Here is a 20543-nt window from a genome sequence, read left to right as displayed (position 1 = left end):
TACCCTACCTACATGTACATATTACCTCAATTACTTCGAATAACCTGTACCCCCGTACTTTGACTCGGTACCGGTCCCCCTGAATGGCCTCGTTATTTTATTGGGTTACTTTTTAAAACTTTATTTGGTCATTATTTTTCTTAAACCCGCATTGTTGGTTAAGGCCATCAAATAAGCATTTTACGGTAAGTTCTACACCTGTTTTATTCGGCGCATGTGACAAATAAAATGTGATTAGATTTTAAACGATGTCTAACTACAACTGTACCACTATTCTGAAAGAGCAAACAAAGCATTTTCTTCCTCTAGATTTTGATGCAATTGTTACTCCTTTTTAGTTACCGGGAAAATAGCAAGCTTTCTATGTAAAATGACTTACCAAGTAGTAGTAGTTTCACTTCCCTGGACGCTTTGTCTCGGTCTTCTCGTAGGTTCCGATCAATCATTTTACTCCTTTCCATCGCTGCTTTATCCTCCTGGCTGATCGTGCAACCCATTTTGAATCTCTTAGTTAGCTAGTTACTTCTTCAATATCTGGCTTGAATGGCAGCTACCTCTCATAAATTGTTGAGGTGGAAAATAGAAAGCGTTTAGTTTCGCCCAGTCAGAGACAGAAAAAGGCGTTGGCAGTCGACTAGTCTCGACCACTATAGCTGCTATCCCACATGGGAAACGAGATGCGGACAAACTCACGCCACCAAAACAAGTGTGGTTTCGCGTTGAAAGAACTACGGATGCTGCCCAAGTAGTAGAAACGGTGCAATCGTTTTCTAACGTAAAGCTAGAGCCCGCGACCTAGGCAAGTTTACTAAGAAAGTAGCTACGCAAAAAAAAGACTTTCCTATTACAAATGTTAATAACGTAGTAAAAAAGAAAACTGGTGAGTAGATCCCTCGTCCCGAATTATTTCAAAACTATTGGCTCGCCAGCTCGTAATACCACTCAAAGCTACTGTGTCATTGATTCATAAAATATCTACCGACAAAAATGTCAAAGTCTTCTTGATGTTGTCGCATATGGCGAGGTGGTGTACGCATCTGCCAGCTGCGCTCATGGTACGTCACACCAGGCTAAAAAGACAATCTATATTTGGGGGATGGATGGAAAAGGATGTGCCTCTCTGACACTAAAATAATATCGGCCTACACATTGCTCTGGTCTCAGTAGTAGATGCTCAGTAGAGGTTAATTCTCACCTTTGAATATGATTGTTGCAGCAATCCAAAAGCCTCTATTTGAGGTAATACAATACAGATTTTTTTTTTTGGGGGGGGGGAGGGGGGGATCAGAGGAACTTTTTTCTTTGGAATGAGCTCCCCCAGTGGAATTTAATTTTATCGTCATTTACAGGCAGCTCAGATTTATGAGGGCACATCTGCATCCAGTCAAGACATGATGAGACAGACATCATCCATCATATGTTAAGTTTAATTGACAATTGCATAATTTAATTGGCAAATTAGATCAACATAGCCTATTGATTATAAAAGGCAGCCACAGGATTTTAGAAGACGGGTATGTAATTTGATATGAGCAAAATGTCCTCTCCTTCTAAAGAAGGATGTTGAAATAAATCCCTATGTATTGTCATATATATATATATATATATATATATATATATACCTCAGTGGTATATGTCTATTGAGCATAAGAGCGACTGACTCAATAGATCCTCTGTAGAGGGGGATGGTGGGATGAGAGAGGAGAAGGAGAGAGCATATCAGAATCCTTTTCTCCTCTCGTCCTCTTGCTCCTCCTACCTCGCTTCCTCCAAAATGTCATTGGTGACAGGTTGCCATGGAAACAGTGGATGGATTTCATCAGGGGGAATGGACTCTACAAGGTGTCGAAAGCGTTCTGTAGGGATAATGGCCCATGTTAACTCCCAATGCTTCCCACGGTTGTGTCAAGTTGGCTGGATGTCCTTTGGGTGGTGGACCATTCTTGGTACACACGGGAAACTGTTGAGTGTGGAAAAACCCAGCAGTGCTGCAGTTCAAACCGGTGCGCCTGACACCTACTACCATACCCCTTTCAATCTTTAGTTTTTTCCAATTCACCCTCTGAATGGCACACAATCCATGTCACAGTTGTCTCAAGTCTTAAAAATCCTTCTTTAACCCGTCTCCTCCCCTTCATCTACACTGACTGAAGTGGATTTAACAAGTGACAACCTTTCACCTTTATTCACCTGGTCAGTCTATGACATGGAAAGAGCAGGTGTTCCTAATGTTTTGTACACTCACTGTATAATCCACAGCATAATTATTAACTTGACCATGTTTAAAGAGATATTCAATGTCTGATTTGTTAAAATATAACTACGATATTTTAGTTAGGAATTTTGTATTTATCTTTAAAAAATATATAATTTGTCTTCCAGTATTTTGTGTAGATTGTTGACAAAAAAAGACAATTAAACCCATTTTAATCCCACTTTGTAACACAATAACATGTGAGGTGTGGGTCTGAGTACTTATGCAAGGCACTGTAGATCACTCTGCATTTCATCAGAGAAGTCAGGAAAAAAGTGAAAAAAGCACATGTTGACTGGCTCCTCCCTCTAGCCTGACTACTCTAGCCTGGCTCCTCCTTCTAGCCTGGCTCCTCCCTCTAGCCTGGCTCCTCCCTCTAGCCTGGCTCCTCCCTCTAGCCTGGCTCCTCTAGCCTGGCTCCTCTCTCTAGCCTGACTCCTCTAGCCTGGCTCTTCCTCTAACCCTGGCTCCTCCCTCTAACCTGGCTCCTCCCTCTAGCCTGACTCCTCTAGCCTGACTCCTCCCTCTAGCCTGGCTCCTCCCTCTAGCCTGGCTCCTCCCTCTAACCTGGCTCCTCTAGCCTGGCTCCTCCCTCTAGCCTGGCTCCTCCCTCTAGCCTGGCTCCTCCCTCTAACCTGGCTCCTCCCTCTAACCTGGCTCCTCTAGCCCGTCTGCTTCTGCTCCCTTGCCAGCTCCTTATGAAATTGCATCTGTGGCTTGACAATGACAATGGAGTAGACAAATGCACAAACAGACCTAGAACAAGGCTATTCAACAGCCCCCTAAACTGACCTGGGACCAGGTTATTCAACAGCCCCCAAAACTGACCTGGGACCAGTTTATTCAACAGCCCCCTAAACTGACCTGGGAGCAGGCTATTCAACAGCCCCCTAAACTGACCTGGGAGCAGGCTATTCAACAGCCCCCTAAACTGACCTGGGAGCAGGCTATTCAACAGCCCCCTAAACTGACCTGGGAGCAGGCTATTCAACAGCCCCCTAAACTGACCTGGGAGCAGGCTATTCAACAGCCCCCTAAACTGACCTGGGAGCAGGCTATTCAACAGCCCCCTAAACTGACCTGGGAGCAGGCTATTCAACAGCCCCCTAAACTGACCTGGGAGCAGGCTATTCAACAGCCCCCTAAACTGACCTGGGAGCAGACTATTCAACAGCACCCTAAACTGAGACAGAAGCCGCTTCACCACTCTTTGAGCCCACTGAAAGGTCAGAGAGCGTTTGAACCAACCTCCAGGAGGCCCTCTCTCTCCAGTCCAGTCCAACATCAAAACACACTCCGAGTCACTCCGTTGACAACGGCTCAATCCATCATTTGAAAAACAACAAAACCCCCGCCATGACGATCAGAAACAGCTGCACACGTCACAGACTGGCCCCTTTAAACTGCAGCACAGGAGAGAGGAGTTTATCAGTTAACAGATTTTATTTTACCTTTATTTAACTAGGCAAGTCAGTTAAGAACAAATTCTTATTTTCAATTGCCTGTTCAGGGGCAAAACGACAGATTTGTACCTTGTCAGCTCGGGGAGTTGAACTTGCAACCTTCCGGCGACTAGTCCAACGCTCTAACCACTAGGCTACCCTGCCGCCCCGGATAAGAGGGAGAGAACGAGAGGAGGTGAACGCCGCCTAAGCGAGACAACCACTGTCGAAGGTCAGTGAAGATGGAGGTCATAGGTTCATAGAGGAAGAAGGAGGGTTCTAGATGACCTGATTTTAAAGCAGTCAACTGGGTGGAGATTGTTATGGGTTGCGAGCGATCAAGCCAATGATCAGAGCTCGGACTGTGACACTTATGTAATGTTTGGATGAAGGTTATTGGTCAACCAGTCACCATTATAATCATTTGAATAGCAAAACATAATAAAAAAATATAAACAATGTGGGTGTAAAAAACAATTGTTTCCCTCTCCTCTCCTCTCCTCTGCTCTCCTCTGCTCTCCTCTGCTCTCCTCTGCTCTCCTCTGCTCTCCTCTCCTCTCCTCTGCTCTCCTCTGCTCTCCTCTGCTCTCCTCTGCTCTCCTCTGCTCTCCTCTGCTCTCCTCTGCTCTCCTCTGCTCTCCTCTCCTCTCCTCTGCTCTCCTCTGCTCTCCTCTGCTCTCCTCTGCTCTCCTCTGCTCTCCTCTGCTCTCCTCTCCTCTCCTCTCCTCTCCTCTGCTCTCCTCTCCTCTCCTCTGCTCTCCTCTGCTCTCCTCTGCTCTCCTCTGCTCTCCTCTCCTCTCCTCTCCTCTCCTCTGCTCTCCTCTGCTCTCCTCTGCTCTCCTCTGCTCTCCTCTGCTCTCCTCTGCTCTCCTCTCCTCTCCTCTGCTCTCCTCTGCTCTCCTCTCCTCTGCTCTCCTCTGCTCTCCTCTGCTCTCCTCTGCTCTCCTCTGCTCTTGACTGTATGTGCTGTGCTGCTGGAGGGGAGGGGTTGCCTTGGCAACCAAAGACACGTTTGCTATAACACCTAGCATGTTGTAAAGAGTCCAAGTAACGTCGGAAACGGACTCAACCGGGACGAATGCCAGGGGCCGTCCCGTCGTCAGTAAGCTGCTTGTACCACACACAAAATACGGTTAGAACGACAGATTTGTACCTTGTCAGCTCGGGGATTCGATCCAGCAACCGTTCGGTTGATGGCCCAACGCTCTAACCACTAGGCTGCCTAACTAACTCCCGGTAGAGTCAATTTAAACCCCCCCCCCCCCCTCAAAAAAAAAAATGTAACGCTGTGATTTCAACTCTCCTTGATTTACAGTGTGACAACCTTCCTTCATATTATAGAGCCTGTCAGTCAGGGCTGCTGTTAATGCTGCTACTCCTAATGTCAGACCTCTTTCATCGTGTTCTTCTGGCTTCATCTGATCTCTGTGACATCGTCCAATGACACCATCACTCTCAATGCCTCTCGCCAATACAACCTACAGAGATACATGTTGAATGTTCACGCAGACACGCACACACACACACACACACGTGCACACACACACGTGCACACACACGTGCACACACACACACACACACATACACACGGAAGCGTGCACATGCAGGCTCACTCGCACATACGCACACACACACACACACGCACACACACACACACACACACACACACACACACACACACACACACACACACACACACATACACATATGGAAGCGTGCACATGCAGGCTCACTCACACACACACACACACACACACACACACACACACACACACACACACACACACACACACAGAAGCATGATGATTAATGGGCATCATTTAAATAATGTCACTTAAACATATCTAAGTTATTTATCTACATTTGTTGACAGCGTATTAGAGGTCATGAAAAATAAGTGGTCCTACCACTGGTCACATTTGACAGCGTATTAGAGGTCATGAAAAAGGACACAGAGGTTCATCTAGTCTATATCTTTAATTAACAGAAGATAATTAATTAACTCGGTGATTGGTAACCAATACAGAAGAGATGTCAAAATAGAAAGCGATAAAACAGAACGGACAAAAAACCCAAACAGTCAATTTCTTCACGGGTCGGTACAAAATAAATTATTAAATACAAAAATAATGAATAACTGAATAAATAAATATACTGTCAATCTTTTTTTTTAAATCAACCATCTAGCTATATATACTATATATATACTATATATAGCCGTATAGCCAAACATTTTAATGTTCTTCCATTTGAGGACATCCTCCATGGTATTCAAGGTTCATGTTGAAGGAGAAAACATGCTATATGGTCTGAAATACGAATTGAAGGTTGTTCTCTGGGCGAGATATTCCCAGCTCGTTCACAAGCGAAGGCCGTACTAAACTGCAACCCCGTTGAAAGACAACTCAGGACGACATTGATTTTGCCTCACCACCCCATTTTCTTTTTATGCAACATAAATGTGCTAGAAACAGAAACAGTCCTATTGAAAAACAACAGTCGGCACTGAAGTCATTACACAAGACTGTATCCCAAATGGCCTTCTGTTCCCTACATAGTGGACAACTATTGACCAGGGTCAATATGGACACAAGAAAATTAGGAACGTTTAAGTTCTTCTCTCCAAAAACCTTTTCACCCGAAATCTAAAACTTCCCAGAGTGCTTTGGTGTTTTGCATCTTGTGATCATGCCGATGGCCGTGTACCTCTCGAAAAGAGATGGAAGTGAAGGCAACATTATCACGATCTGATACATTTACACATTTGCTTTGGCAATGTCTGTTTTTAACACTTTTAATGTCTATAAAGCCTTTTTAATGGAATTGAATTGAGAGAGAGAGACAGACAGACAGACAGACAGACAGACAGACAGACAGACACACAGAGACTGACAGAGAGAGAGAGACGGAGCGAGAGAGACAGTGAGAGAGAGACAGAGCGACAGAGAGAGAGAGACAGAGAGAGAGAGACAGAGCGACAGAGAGAGACAGAGAGAGAGAGCGACAGAGAGAGAGAGAGACAGAGCGACAGAGAGACAGAGAGAGAGACAGAAACAGAGAGAAAGAGACAGAGAGAGAGAGAGAGACAGAGCGACAGAGAGAGACAGAGAGAGAGAGACAGAGCGACAGAGAGAGACAGAGAGAGAGAGACAGAGACAGAGAGAGAGAGACAGAGCGACAGAGAGAGACAGAGAGAGAGAGCGACAGAGAGAGAGAGAGACAGAGCGACAGAGAGACAGAGAGAGAGAGACAGAAACAGAGAGAAAGAGACAGAGAGAGAGAGAGAGACAGAGCGACAGAGAGAGACAGAGCGACAGAGAGAGACAGAGCGACAGAGAGAGACAGAGAGAGAGAGACAGAGAGACAGAGAGAGAGAGAGACAGAAACAGAGAGAGAGACAGAGAGACAGAGAGAGAGAGAGAGAGCGAGAGAGAGAGACAGAGAGAGAGAGAGACAGAGAGAGAGAGACAGAAACAGAGAGAGAGAGACAGAAACAGAGAGAGAGAGACAGAAACAGAGAGAGAGAGAGAGAGACAGAAACAGAGAGAGAGAGAGAGAATTACAGCTTGTAGGAGAAGGGCTGAGGTAAAAGCGTGCCATGTGTAAGAATAATTCATCACACCTGTCTGTCTGTCACCTTTGCTGTGTAGCCACAACAAGCCGTGGGTGTTTCTAGGTAAACACCACAGAACAGAGCCTGTACTGTCAGGCACTCGCCAACGTTTACCTGTAAACACCAGGGACATTGGTGGAGGTTGGCAATTGGTTTTGTCGAAAATGGCACTCTATTCCCTACGTAGTGCAAAACTTTTGACCAGGGCCCATAGGGTTCTGGTTTTAAAAAAATGAGTGCGCTATATAGGGAACAGGGTGCCATTTGGAAGTCAGCGCCAAATCTTTTGAATCTGTCCCCATTGTCCCCATTTTAATAAGCGGCTTCAACAGCTGTCTGCGGCTGTCCGACTCTCAACTGACATTTTGAACGAAGTTGACATTTAAACACGATGAAACTCCACGCTTCCCTCCCGTGACAGAGAGAGGGCTCAAATTGAGCATGGAGCTGTGGAAAATATGGGGGAAAAAAAAGAAAAGAAAATGCTAGATTTGTCATTATACCGTATCTATTCTAAACAGTAATTATTGCCTAACCATTTGTTAAATCGTGCCAAATAATCTACATCGACATTCTCATGGAAGATAAGATCAGATAATATCAGTAGGTAAGAAGTTGTTGTCTGTGTGATATCACAGGTACACAACAATATGGGTTTCTGCTCAAATAAATAGACCAAATAATAGCAGTAATGGATTCATAAAATATTTGTTATATATATAATAATAATAATATTTATTATAATTGCTTATAAATACCACTGGCGAAGAACCAGCTGTGAAATGATCCCGTTAACACATTGTCTGCATCCAAAATGGTGCCCTATTCCTCATATAGTGCACTTCTTATGACCAGGGCCCATAGAGCTTCAGATTGAGATACAGTCAGAAAGTCGACTAAATCTGTATTCATTTCTTGGTTGCATTATGAAGCGGAGAATGAGAAAGTGATACAAATGGATTCGGCCTTTCTGTGATCTGTGTGTTGACCTGGTTCTTAACCCCTTTGTCTGCTACTGTATGTATGTCTGTAGGACTGGAGTTTTACATTTGTTTAACTGATTGTCTTGGTGCGGGGAGGGGGGGGGGGGGGGGGGGGGTTCATCCACACTAAAACAAAGATTGCGAAGTGGTAGTATGATAGAATGTTCTCTCCTTGACCAGAATATATAAATCAGTGGGAGGATTGACAGGAAACAAGGGGAGGTAGATAGACTGTCTGTACGTATTTGATGTAATGGATTTTGGTCTTAATGGTAAATGGGTACCAATGTTGTTATACCAGGGTTAGGGTCAATTACATTTCAATTCAGTCTATTTTGGAAGTAAACCAAAACATTTTTTTTTTTAAAGCATTGAGGATGATTGGAATTTCAGTTTACTTCCTGATTTTACTGGAATTCAAATGGAATTTATACCTCCTAGAGGAACCCTGATTCAAGTGACAGTCCCAAAGAATGCAAACGATAATAACCTGAATTCTTCATAAGACGATACCAAGTCTATACGATAGGTTCACTGTAACTGTAGCTCAAGAGCAATGTCTCACCTACTAGGTACATCATGTCATCAGGTACATCATGTCCCATAATCCAACTGTAGCAACGGTGGACAACAAAATCGTCAAACAGCATCAAATAGAAATACCCCCAGACTGTTCTAAAGGACAGGTCATCTACCTGCCGTTCCCACCACAGGACTTCTACGCCGATGTTTGGCCTGCAGACGAAGGCTTTTAGTGTTTCTACCTCTGATGCCTGGTCCAAAAACAGGCCTACTGTACGAATGAACGTCCAATACTAGAGTTCAGGCACTGTCCAGCACGGTCCTGTTTACTCTGCAGCAGTTGTCCGCTAGGTTGATGTCATCGTTCAGATTCAGATCCTGCTGCTCCAAGAACTCCGAGGTCTTCTCGATAATCTGTCCAGGGATGTGGAAGTCAACAGGCGTGTGTTCCTGGACCAGAGTATTGTCCTGACGAGGGACATCTCGAAGAGGGCCCCTCTCCCCCGCCTCCTCCTCGGGCCTGCTAGCCCTGCTGTGTGCCTGGGTGGAGGGCTCCAGATTGCACCCTGTCCCCTGAAGGAACTGGAGGAAGTTCTCCTCGATGGAGGCCTCTCTGCTGGCCAGCTGATCCCCATCGCCCGGCCCCGCCCGCTTAAAGAGACAGGCCAGGCTTCGGCCCAGCTCCGTGCGGATCTGCCGGTTCAGACAGCCGTAGAAGAAAGGGTTGGAGGTGAAGCAGAAGTAACCAATCCAGGTCACGACTTCTTCCAGCTGGGTAGAGACCAGGGAGGCCTGGGGGGTAGAGACCAGGGCGGCGTACAGGTGGAAGGAGAAGTAAGGCAGCCAGCAGCATAGGAACTGGCCTCCAACCGCCACCAGGACTGCCGCGGCTTTACCCCCGTTGAAGGTCCTCTGACTGGGGGTGCGGAGTGGAGGACATGGGCCCCCAGGGCCCCCCAAGCTGACAACCATGGTGGAGTGGCTGCTGAGGGACTCGGAGCGGTGAGGGCGGGGACCAGGTGTGTCCATCCCGGTAGGTAAGGGGCCATGCTGCATGGCTGCCACCCGAGCTACTTTAAACATGTTACAGTACACAATAAGGATGATCAGTACTGTACACAGGAAGTAGACAAAGGTGAAGAAGACCATGAAGATTAATCGTGTGGTCCCTCCTCCTCCAGTCCAGTGTAGGGAGCAACGTCTTTGGCTTGGAGGACCCGGGATCATGGGACTCCCTAGTCCTATTCCAAGTCCGACACCTACCCCCTGGTTTCCCTGGGGCACCCAGCCCAGTAGAGGCAGAGCTGACATAACAATAGCTTTGACCCAGATCCCGACTAACACTGCCACAACCACCCCTACTGTCATTTTCACCTCATGGCGCATCGGGTGGACGATGTAGTAATACCTCTCCACGTTGATGGCTGAGATAGACAAAATGGCAGCACTGACCAGCCCTACACTCAGGCAGAGGTAGCTCTGGCAGAGTGCCTCATCATGCACCAAGATCCGGTCCGACAGCATCCCCAGAGGCATCAGAACCAGAGCCGCCAGTAGGTCGACCAGACACAGATGGAACACGAAGGCGAACTTCCTCAGCTGCAGCGTCTTGGTGATGACGGCCATGACAGCTAGGTTGCCAACGACGGCCAGGAGGTCCATGAGGAGCATGGCAACCAGGGCCAGGGAGTGGGTCAGGGACAGGGGGGCTCCGCTGGCGCCGATGCCCACAGGAAAACTCACGTTGGGGTGCAGCGAGGCTGGGAGGGCTGGGAGCCATGGCCCTGAATGAAATAAATAATTCATTTTATTAGGCATATTTAAAATACATGTAGAATTGACTCAGCCATTTGAGAACAACAATACATACACAAACAATTATCAAAGATCATAAACACAAAGTCTACCAATTCAGTACAAAATGAGGATAACTTTCCGAAAATTCCCAGATTTTTCCAGAAATCGGAGTTGGAGGATTCCATATTTCCTGCTTATTCCTTCCATATTCCTAGAATCTTTTAAACAGCATTTCTGGAAAACCATGGGAATTTTGAGAAGGTTACCAGCAATCTTTGTGGATACCAACCTGGAGATCTGGAGAGGGAGTTGGAGGTGTCCCAGGGGGAACTGGAGGTGTCAGAAGGAGGCTCCATGCGAGGATGAGAGAGACGGAAGGAGAGAGGCCAGGGAGACTCAAAGGCCCATCACCCATCCTCCCCTGCAGTGGGATTGGGCTGAGGAACTGGGTACTGGGTTGGGGATTAGCAACAGATGTTCAGTTGGTGGTGGTACTGTCTGTCTGGGGCAGGTAGAGCTGGACAGCCCTCTCTTGGCTGGTGGAAGTCTGGCAAAGTCCCACTTTTAATTCCAGAGACAAAGTCCGGTCGCGCACCGGGTAACCCAACACTAGATGCTGGAAGTCTGGACAGTAGATTAGATGGGCCTCTGTAGTGGTAGAAGAAGGGATGGGATGGACCCTCTGGAATGGTAGGAGAAGAGATTGGATGGTCCTCTGGAGTGGTAGGAGAAGCGATTGGATGGGCCTCTGGAGTGGTAGGAGAAGAGATTGGATAGGCCTCTGGAGTGGTAGGAGAAGAGATTGGATGGGCCTCTGGAGTGCTAGGAGAAGGGATGGATGGGCCCCTGGAGTGGTAGGAGAAGGCTTTACCTAATGACGATCCCGATAGGTACAGCTCTTTATATCGTTGCTCATAAGGAACGCTGCATCCTTAGGGACGTTGAGAGGTTTCTAGTTGGAGAGGTTGGACTCTGAAACAAAGGTGAAGAAACATTATTGGTTAAAAACAGGCATTCAAATGCAGTCATTGGAAAATGAGCCAAAACACAGCTGTTATGAACTGCATTCGGTTTCTGTCAGAGATAAACCTTTTGTTGAGATCAACATATGCATGGAGTAAGAAAGAGCTTCAGTACAGGACAGCTTTGAATGTCATTCACTGTCTGACCTACTTCAAATAATGTCATTTAAACATTACAAAGCCACATCAACAGCCTTCTAAGAAATCAAAGAGAGGGATTCTCCTATGTATGAAGCAGGGTCAAAATACAGCTTCCTCCTTTTCTGTTTGTAATTATGAGATGTAGAACAAGGCATTTTAACACTCAAATTTTAACACTCACATTTTAACACTCACATTTTAACACTCACATTTTAACACTATTTTATGTCATTGTAAAACAAACATTTTATAACGTTGTTATTATGGCTGTCACAGTAATCCTTGCCTGGTGTACAATCTCCTCTTCACCACTGTGTTTGTAATTAAGCCACAGACCGCAGTCCTCGTGTACATATATATATATACACATCTTCTAAAGCGTGTTTTTCAGGACAGCCAGCCCTGTCCGGGGAGAAGCTACAAGCACGGAGGATGCAGCCCACCATACGTCTCAGAGACAGAAAATCCATAGTGTTGAGAGAATGTGTCAGCTGTGGTCATGCTACTGATTTCCTAGTTTATATTGATGTAAATGAAGCAGTAATGTTATCTTTAAAAAGTATACAACTTTAAGAGTATAATAATGTACCAAATAGACATTTTATGTAAATATGAAGAGATGACCGAGTCACTGGCAAAGATAGGAGCGAAGCATCCACCCATGGGAGTTTTGCGAATTCAGACTATGCTATTTGGGATTGTCAGGCCACACTATCGATCAGTAATCAAACGTTTACATACTATCAATCTAAATGTTGTCGTTCTGGGATAGGCTCCTCCGATTAAAGTGGACCAGGGAGAAGTCTAAAGGGAAGAGCTTCGATGAAACTGTTACGGTGCGTGAATGAGGACCCAAAAGCGAATTAACTTAAACAGAGCTTCTTTAATTACCAAACATAGGTAGGCTCAGACGGACCGGCAGATTCCGACAGGACAAGACAAGGTTACAGCAAACATGACGACAGTCTGGTTCAGGCATGAAACACAACAAACAAGAATCCGACAAAGACAGGAGCAGAAACAGAGAGAGATATAGGGACCTAATCAGAGGGAAAAAGGGAACAGGTGGGAAAAGGGGTGACGAGGTGGTTAGGAGGAGACAAGGCACAGCTGGGGGAAAGAGGGGGAGAAAAGGTAACCTAACAACGACCAGCAGAGGGAGACAGGGTGAAGGGAAAGGACAGAGACAAGACACAACATGACAGTACATGACAGTACCCCCCCACTCACCGAGCGCCTCCTGGCGCACTCGAGGAGGAAACCTGGCGGCAACGGAGGAAATCCTCGATCAGCGCACGGTCCAGCACGTCCCGAGAGGGAACCCAACTCCTCTCCTCAGGACCGTACCCCTCCCAATCTACGAGGTACTGGTGACCACGGCCCCGAGGACGCATGTCCAAAATTTTACGGACCCTGTAGATGGGTGCGCCCTCGACAAGGATGGGGGGGGGGGGGGAAGACGAGCGGGGGCGCGAAGGACGGGCTTGATGCAGGAGACATGGAAGACCGGGTGGACGCGACGAAGGTATCGCGGAAGAAGAAGTCGAACTGCGACAGGATTAATGACCCGAGAAATACGGAACGGACCAATGAACCGCGGGGTCAACTTGCGAGAAGCCGTCTTAAGGGGAAGGTTCTGAGTGGAGAGCCAAACTCTCTGACCGCGACAATATCTAGGACTCTTAGTTCTACGCTTATTAGCAGCCCTCACAGTCTGCGTCCTATAACGGCAAAGTGCAGACCTGACCCTCTTCCAGGTGCGCTCGCAACGTTGGACAAAAGCCTGAGCGGAGGGGACGCTGGACTCGGCGAACTGAGATGAGAACAGCGGAGGCTGGTACCCGAGGCTACTCTGAAAGGGAGATAGCCCGGTCGCAGACGAAGGAAGCGAGTTGTGGGCGTATTCTGCCCAGGGGAGCTGTTCTGACCAAGACGCAGGGTTGCGAAAAGAAAGACTGCGTAAGATGCGACCAATAGTCTGATTGGCCCGTTCTGCTTGACCGTTAGACTGGGGGTGAAAGCCGGAAGAGAGACTGACGGAAGCCCCAATCAAACGGCAAAACTCCCTCCAAAATTGAGACGTGAATTGCGGACCTCTGTCCGAAACGACGTCTGACGGAAGGCCATGAATTCTGAAAACATTCTCGATGATGATTTGTGCCGTCTCTTTAGCAGAAGGAAGCTTAGCAAGGGGAATGAAATGAGCCGCCTTAGAGAACCTATCGACAACCGTAAGAATAACAGTCCTCCCCGCTGACGAAGGCAGTCCGGTGACAAAATCTAAGGCGATGTGAGACCACGGTCGAGAGGGAATAGGAAGCGGCCTGAGACGGCCGGCAGGAGGAGAGTTACCGGACTTAGTCTGCGCGCAGACCGAACAAGCAGCCACGAAACGACGCGTGTCATGCTCCCGGGTGGGCCACCAAAAACGCTGGCGAATGGAAGCAAGCGTACCCCGAACGCCAGGGTGGCCGGCTAACTTGGCAGAGTGAGCCCACTGAAGAACGGCCAGACGAGTAGGAACGGGAACGAAAAGAAGGTTCCTAGGACAAGCGCGCGGCGACGGAGTGTGAGTGAGCGCTTGCTTTACCTGCCTCTCAATTCCCCAGACAGTCAACCCGACAACACGCCCCTGAGGGAGAATCCCCTCGGGGTCAGTGGAGGCTACTGAAGAACTGAAGAGACGAGACAAAGCATCAGGCTTGGTGTTCTTAGAGCCCGGACGATAAGAAATCACAAACTCGAAACGAGCGAAAAACAGCGCCCAACGCGCCTGACGCGCATTAAGTCGTTTGGCAGAACGGATGTACTCAAGGTTCCTATGGTCAGTCCAAACGACAAAAGGAACGGTCGCCCCCTCCAACCACTGTCGCCATTCGCCTAGGGCTAACCGGATGGCGAGCAGTTCGCGGTTACCCACATCATAGTTACGTTCCGACGGCGACAGGCGGTGAGAAAAATACGCGCATGGGTGGACCTTGTCGTCAGAAAGGGAGCGCTGAGAAAGAATGGCTCCCACGCCCACCTCTGACGCGTCAACCTCGACAACGAACTGTCTAGAGACGTCAGGTGTAACAAGGATAGGAGCGGATGTAAAACGATTCTTGAGGAGATCAAAAGCTCCCTGGGCGGAAACGGACCACTTAAAGCACGTCTTGACAGAAGTAAGGGCTGTGAGAGGAGCTGCCACCTGACCGAAATTACGGATGAAACGACGATAGAAGTTCGCGAAGCCGAGAAAGCGCTGCAGCTCGACGCGTGACTTAGGGACGGGCCAATCAATGACAGCTTGGACCTTAGCGGGATCCATCTTAATGCCTTCAGCGGAAATAACAGAACCGAGAAATGTGACGGAGGAGGCATGAAAAGTGCACTTCTCAGCCTTCACAAAAAGACAATTCTCTAAAAGGCGCTGGAGGACACGTCGAACGTGCTGAACATGAATCTGGAGTGACGGTGAAAAAATCAGGATATCGTCAAGGTAAACGAAAACAAAGATGTTCAGCATGTCTCTCAGGACATCATTGACTAATGCCTGAAAGACAGCTGGAGCGTTAGCGAGGCCGAAAGGAAGAACCCGGTATTCAAAGTGCCCTAACGGAGTGTTAAACGCCGTCTTCCACTCGTCCCCCTCCCTGATGCGCACGAGATGGTAAGCGTTACGAAGGTCCAACTTAGTGAAAAACCTGGCTCCCTGCAGGATCTCGAAGGCTGAAGACATAAGAGGAAGCGGATAACGATTCTTCACTGTTATGTCATTCAGCCCTCGATAATCTATGCAGGGGCGCAGAGACCCGTCCTTCTTCTTGACAAAAAAAACCCCCGCTCCGGCGGGAGAGGAGGAGGGGACTATGGTACCGGCGTCAAGAGCTACAGACAAATAATCTTCGAGAGCCTTACGTTCGGGAGCCGACAGAGAGTATAGTCTACCCCGGGGGGGGTGGTTCCCGGAAGGAGATCAATACTACAATCATACGACCGGTGTGGAGGAAGAGAGGTGGCCCTGGACCGACTGAACACCGTGCGCAGATCGTGATATTCCTCCGGCACCCCTGTCAAATCACCAGGCTCCTCCTGTGAAGAAGAGACAGAGGAAACAGGGGGGATAGCAGACATTAAACATTTCACATGACAAGAGACGTTCCAGGAGAGGATAGAATTACTAGACCAATTAATGGAAGGATTATGACAAACTAGCCAGGGATGGCCCAAAACAACAGGTGTAAAAGGTGAACGAAAAATTAAAAAAGAAATGGTTTCACTATGATTACCAGAAACAGTGAGGGTTAAAGGTAGCGTCTCACGCTGAATCCTGGGGAGAGGACTACCATCCAGGGCGAACAAGGCCGTGGGCTCCTTTAACTGTCTGAGAGGAATGTAATGTTCCCGAGCCCAGGTCTCGTCCATAAAACAGCCCTCCGCCCCAGAGTCTATTAAGGCACTGCAGGAAGCTGACGAACCGGTCCAGCGTAGATGGACCGACAAGGTAGTGCAGGATCTTGAAGGAGAGACAGGAGTAGTAGCGCTCACCAGTAGCCCTCCGCTTACTGACGAGCTCTGGCCTTTTACTGGACATGAGCGGAACCGCAATAGAGACAGAGGCGGTTGGTGATTCTCCGTTCCCTCTCCTTAGTCGAGATGCGGATACCTCCCAGCTGCATGGGCTCAGCACCCGAGCCGGCAGAGGAAGATGGTAGTGATGCGGAGAGGGGGGCAATGGAGAACGCGAGCTCCTTTCCACGAGCTCGGTGACGAAGATCAACCCGTCGCTCAATGCGAATAGCGAGTTCAATCAAGGAATCCACGCTGGAAGGAACCTCCCGGGAGAGAATCTCATCCTTTACCTCTGCGCGGAGACCCTCCAGAAAACGAGCGAGCAAAGCCGGCTCGTTCCAGCCACTGGAGGCAGCAAGAGTGCGAAACTCAATAGAGTAGTCTGTTATGGATCGATTACCTTGACATAGGGAAGACAGGGCCCTGGAAGCCTCCTCCCCAAAAACAGATCGATCAAAAACCCGTATCATCTCCTCCTTAAAGTCCTGATACTGGTTAGTACACTCAGCCCTTGCCTCCCAGATTGCCGTGCCCCACTCACGAGCCCGTCCAATAAGGAGAGATATGACGTAGGCGACACGAGCAGTGCTCCTGGAGTAAGTGTTGGGCTGGAGAGAAAACACAATATCACACTGGGTGAGGAACGAGCGGCATTCAGTGGGCTCCCCAGAGTAACACGGCGGGTTATTGATTCTGGGCTCCGGAGATTCAAAAGCCCTGGAAGTGGCCGGTGGATCGAGGCGGAGATGGTGAACCTGTTCTGTGAGGTTGGAGACTTGGGTGGCCAGGGTCTCAACGGCATGTCGAGCAGCAGACACTTCCTGCTCGTGTCTGCCTAGCATCGCTCCCTGGATCCCGACGGCTGAGTGGAGAGGGTCCGAAGTCGCTGGGTCCATTCTTGGTCGGATTCTTCTGTTACGGTGCGTGAATGAGGACCCAAAAGCGAATTAACTTAAACAGAGCTTCTTTAATTACCAAACATAGGTAGGCTCAGACGGACCGGCAGATTCCGACAGGACAAGACAAGGTTACAGCAAACATGACGACAGTCTGGTTCAGGCATGAAACACAACAAACAAGAATCCGACAAAGACAGGAGCAGAAACAGAGAGAGATATAGGGACCTAATCAGAGGGAAAAAGGGAACAGGTGGGAAAAGGGGTGACGAGGTGGTTAGGAGGAGACAAGGCACAGCTGGGGGAAAGAGGGGGAGAAAAGGTAACCTAACAACGACCAGCAGAGGGAGACAGGGTGAAGGGAAAGGACAGAGACAAGACACAACATGACAGTACATGACAGAAACGTGTTGTAATGCTAGTCTAAGGGGAGTAGCTGTCATGGAACATGGTGTTGTAATGCTAGTCTAAGGGGAGTAGCTGTCATGAAACATGGTGTTGTAATGCTAGTCTAAGGGGAGTAGCTGTCATGGAACATGGTGTTGTAATGCTAGTCTAAGGGGAGTAGCTGTCATGAAACATGGTGTTGTAATGCTAGTCTAAGGGGAGTAGCTGTCATGAAACATGGTGTTGTAATGCTAGTCTAATGGGAGTAGCTGTCATGAAACATGGTGTTGTAATGCTAGTCTAAGGGGAGTAGCTGTCATGAAACATGGTGTTGTAATGCTAGTCTAAGGGGAGTAGCTGTCATGAAACATGGTGTTGTAATGCTTGTAAAGCTTTTTCAAGCAGAAATTTGCTTCTTGCAACACTAACTCAAAAAAGTTCTGGGACACTGTAAAGTCCATGGAGAATAAGAACACCTCCTCCCAGCTGCCCACTGCACTGAAGATAGGAAACACTGTCACCACTGATAAATCCACCATAATTGAAAATTTCAATAAGCATTTTTCTACTGCTGGCCATGCTTTCCACCTGGCTACTCCTACCCCTGTCAACAGCACTGCACCCCCAACAGCAACTCGCCCAAGCCTTCCCCATTTCTCCTTCTCCCAAATCCATTCAGCTGATGTTCTGAAAGAGCTGCAAAATCTGGACCCCTACAAATCAGCCGGGCTAGACAATCTGGACCCTTTCTTTCTAAAATTATCTGCCGAAATTGTTGCCACCCCTATTACTAGCCTGTTCAACCTCTCTTTCGTGTCGTCTGAGATTCCCAAAGATTGGAAAGCAGCTGCGGTCATCCCCCTCTTCAAAGGGGGGGACACTCTTGACCCAAACTGCTACAGACCTATATCTATCCTACCATGCCTTTCTAAGGTCTTCGAAAGCCAAGTCAACAAACAGATTACCGACCATTTTGAATCTCACCATACCTTCTCTGCTATGCAATCTGGTTTCAGAGCTGGTCATGGGTGCACCTCAGCCACGCTCAAGGTCCTAAACGATATCTTAACCGCCATCGATAAGAAACATTACTGTGCAGCCGTATTCATTGATCTGGCCAATGCTTTCGACTCTGTCAATCACCACATCCTCATCGGCAGACTCAACAGCCTTGGTTTCTCAAATGATTGCCTCGCCTGGTTCACCAACTACTTCTCTGATAGAGTTCAGTGTGTCAAATCGGAGGGTCTGTTGTCCGGACCTCTGGCAGTCTCTATGGGGGTGCCACAGGGTTCAATTCTTGGACCGACTCTCTTCTCTGTATACATCAATGAGGTCACTCTTGCTGCTGGTGAGTCTCTGATCCACCTCTACGCAGACGACACCATTCTGTATACTTCCGGCCCTTCTTTGGACACTGTGTTAACAACCCTCCAGGCAAGCTTCAATGCCATACAACTCTCCTTCCGTGGCCTCCAATTGCTCTTAAATACAAGTAAAACTAAATGCATGCTCTTCAACCGATCGCTACCTGCACCTACCCGCCTGTCCAACATCACTACTCTGGACGGCTCTGACTTAGAATACGTGGACAACTACAAATACTTAGGTGTCTGGTTAGACTGTAAACTCTCCTTCCAGACCCATATCAAACATCTCCAATCCAAAGTTAAATCTAGAATTGGCTTCCTATTTCGCAACAAAGCATCCTTCACTCATGCTGCCAAACATACCCTTGTAAAACTGACCATCCTACCAATCCTCGACTTTGGCGATGTAATTTACAAAATAGCCTCCAATACCCTACTCAACAAATTGGATGCAGTCTATCACAGTGCAATCCGTTTTGTCACCAAAGCCCCATATACTACCCACCATTGCGACCTGTACGCTCTCGTTGGCTGGCCCTCGCTTCATACTCGTCGCCAAACCCACTGGCTCCATGTCATCTACAAGACCCTGCTAGGTAAAGTCCCCCCTTATCTCAGCTCGCTGGTCACCATAGCATCTCCCACCTGTAGCACACGCTCCAGCAGGTATATCTCTCTAGTCACCCCCAAAACCAATTCTTTCTTTGGCCGCCTCTCTTTCCAGTTCTCTGCTGCCAATGACTGGAACGAACTACAAAAATCTCTGAAACTGGAAACACTTATCTCCCTCACTAGCTTTAAGCACCAACTGTCAGAGCAGCTCACAGATTACTGCACCTGTACATAGCCCACCTATAATTTAGCCCTATCAACTACCTCTTTCCCAACTGTATTTAATTTATTTATTTATTTTGCTCCTTTGCACCCCATTATTTTTATTTCTACTTTGCACATTCTTCCATTGCAAAACTACCATTCCAGTGTTTTACTTGCTATATTGTATTTACCTTGCCACCAAGGCCTTTTTTGCCTTTACCTCCCTTCTCACCTCATTTGCTCACATTGTATATAGACTTGTTTATACTTTATTATTGACTGTATGTTTGTTTTACTCCATGTGTAACTCTGTGTTGTTGTATCTGTCGAACTGCTTTGCTTTATCTTGGCCAGGTCGCAATTGTAAATGAGAACTTGTTCTCAACTTGCCTACCTGGTTAAATAAAGGTGAAATAAAAAATAAAATAAAAAATGCTAGTCTGGAGAGAGAAGTGGTGGCACAGCCCTTACTGTCGCTTCAGCCCTCTGAGGGTGTGTGTGTGTGTGTGTGTGTGTGTGTGTGTGTATTTACTGTCATAACCTCACCTGCCCCCAACCACACACACACACACACACACACACAGTGATGGAACACACACACACACACACACACACACACACACTGTCACAGTGATGGAACGCACACACACACTGTCACAGTGATGGAACACACACACACACACAAACACACACACACACACACACACACTGTCACAGTGATGGAACACACACACACACACACACAC

At 47.7% G+C, this 20543-nt stretch overlaps 2 protein-coding genes across 2 annotated transcripts in view; both read right to left on the bottom strand.

Annotated features, from left to right (window-relative positions):
• Positions 1–1249, bottom strand: part of LOC110491159 (guanine nucleotide-binding protein G(i) subunit alpha-3) — a 71582-nt gene extending 70333 nt beyond the window's left edge. The window contains exon 1 of the mRNA XM_036947744.2: positions 380–1249. Coding sequence (XP_036803639.2) covers positions 380–497 — 118 coding nt within the window. The 5' untranslated portion in view covers positions 498–1249. The remainder of the gene's footprint in view (positions 1–379) is intronic.
• A 4405-nt stretch (positions 1250–5654) lies between these two features.
• Positions 5655–20543, bottom strand: part of LOC110492598 (G protein-coupled receptor 61-like) — a 19977-nt gene continuing 5088 nt past the window's right edge. The window contains exons 2-3 of the mRNA XM_090203939.1: positions 10901–11583; positions 5655–10598 (exon numbers count right to left, since the gene is read on the bottom strand). Coding sequence (XP_090060065.1) covers positions 9115–10598; positions 10901–10967 — 1551 coding nt within the window. The 5' untranslated portion in view covers positions 10968–11583 and the 3' untranslated portion in view covers positions 5655–9114. The remainder of the gene's footprint in view (positions 10599–10900; positions 11584–20543) is intronic.

Source organism: Oncorhynchus mykiss, chromosome 16 (genome assembly GCF_057628025.1).
Source record: "Oncorhynchus mykiss isolate SJ-2025 chromosome 16, ASM5762802v1, whole genome shotgun sequence".
Taxonomy (NCBI): Eukaryota; Metazoa; Chordata; class Actinopteri; order Salmoniformes; family Salmonidae; genus Oncorhynchus; species Oncorhynchus mykiss.
Note: the sequence above shows the minus strand (reverse complement) of the source record. Positions and strands in the feature narration are given on the sequence as shown.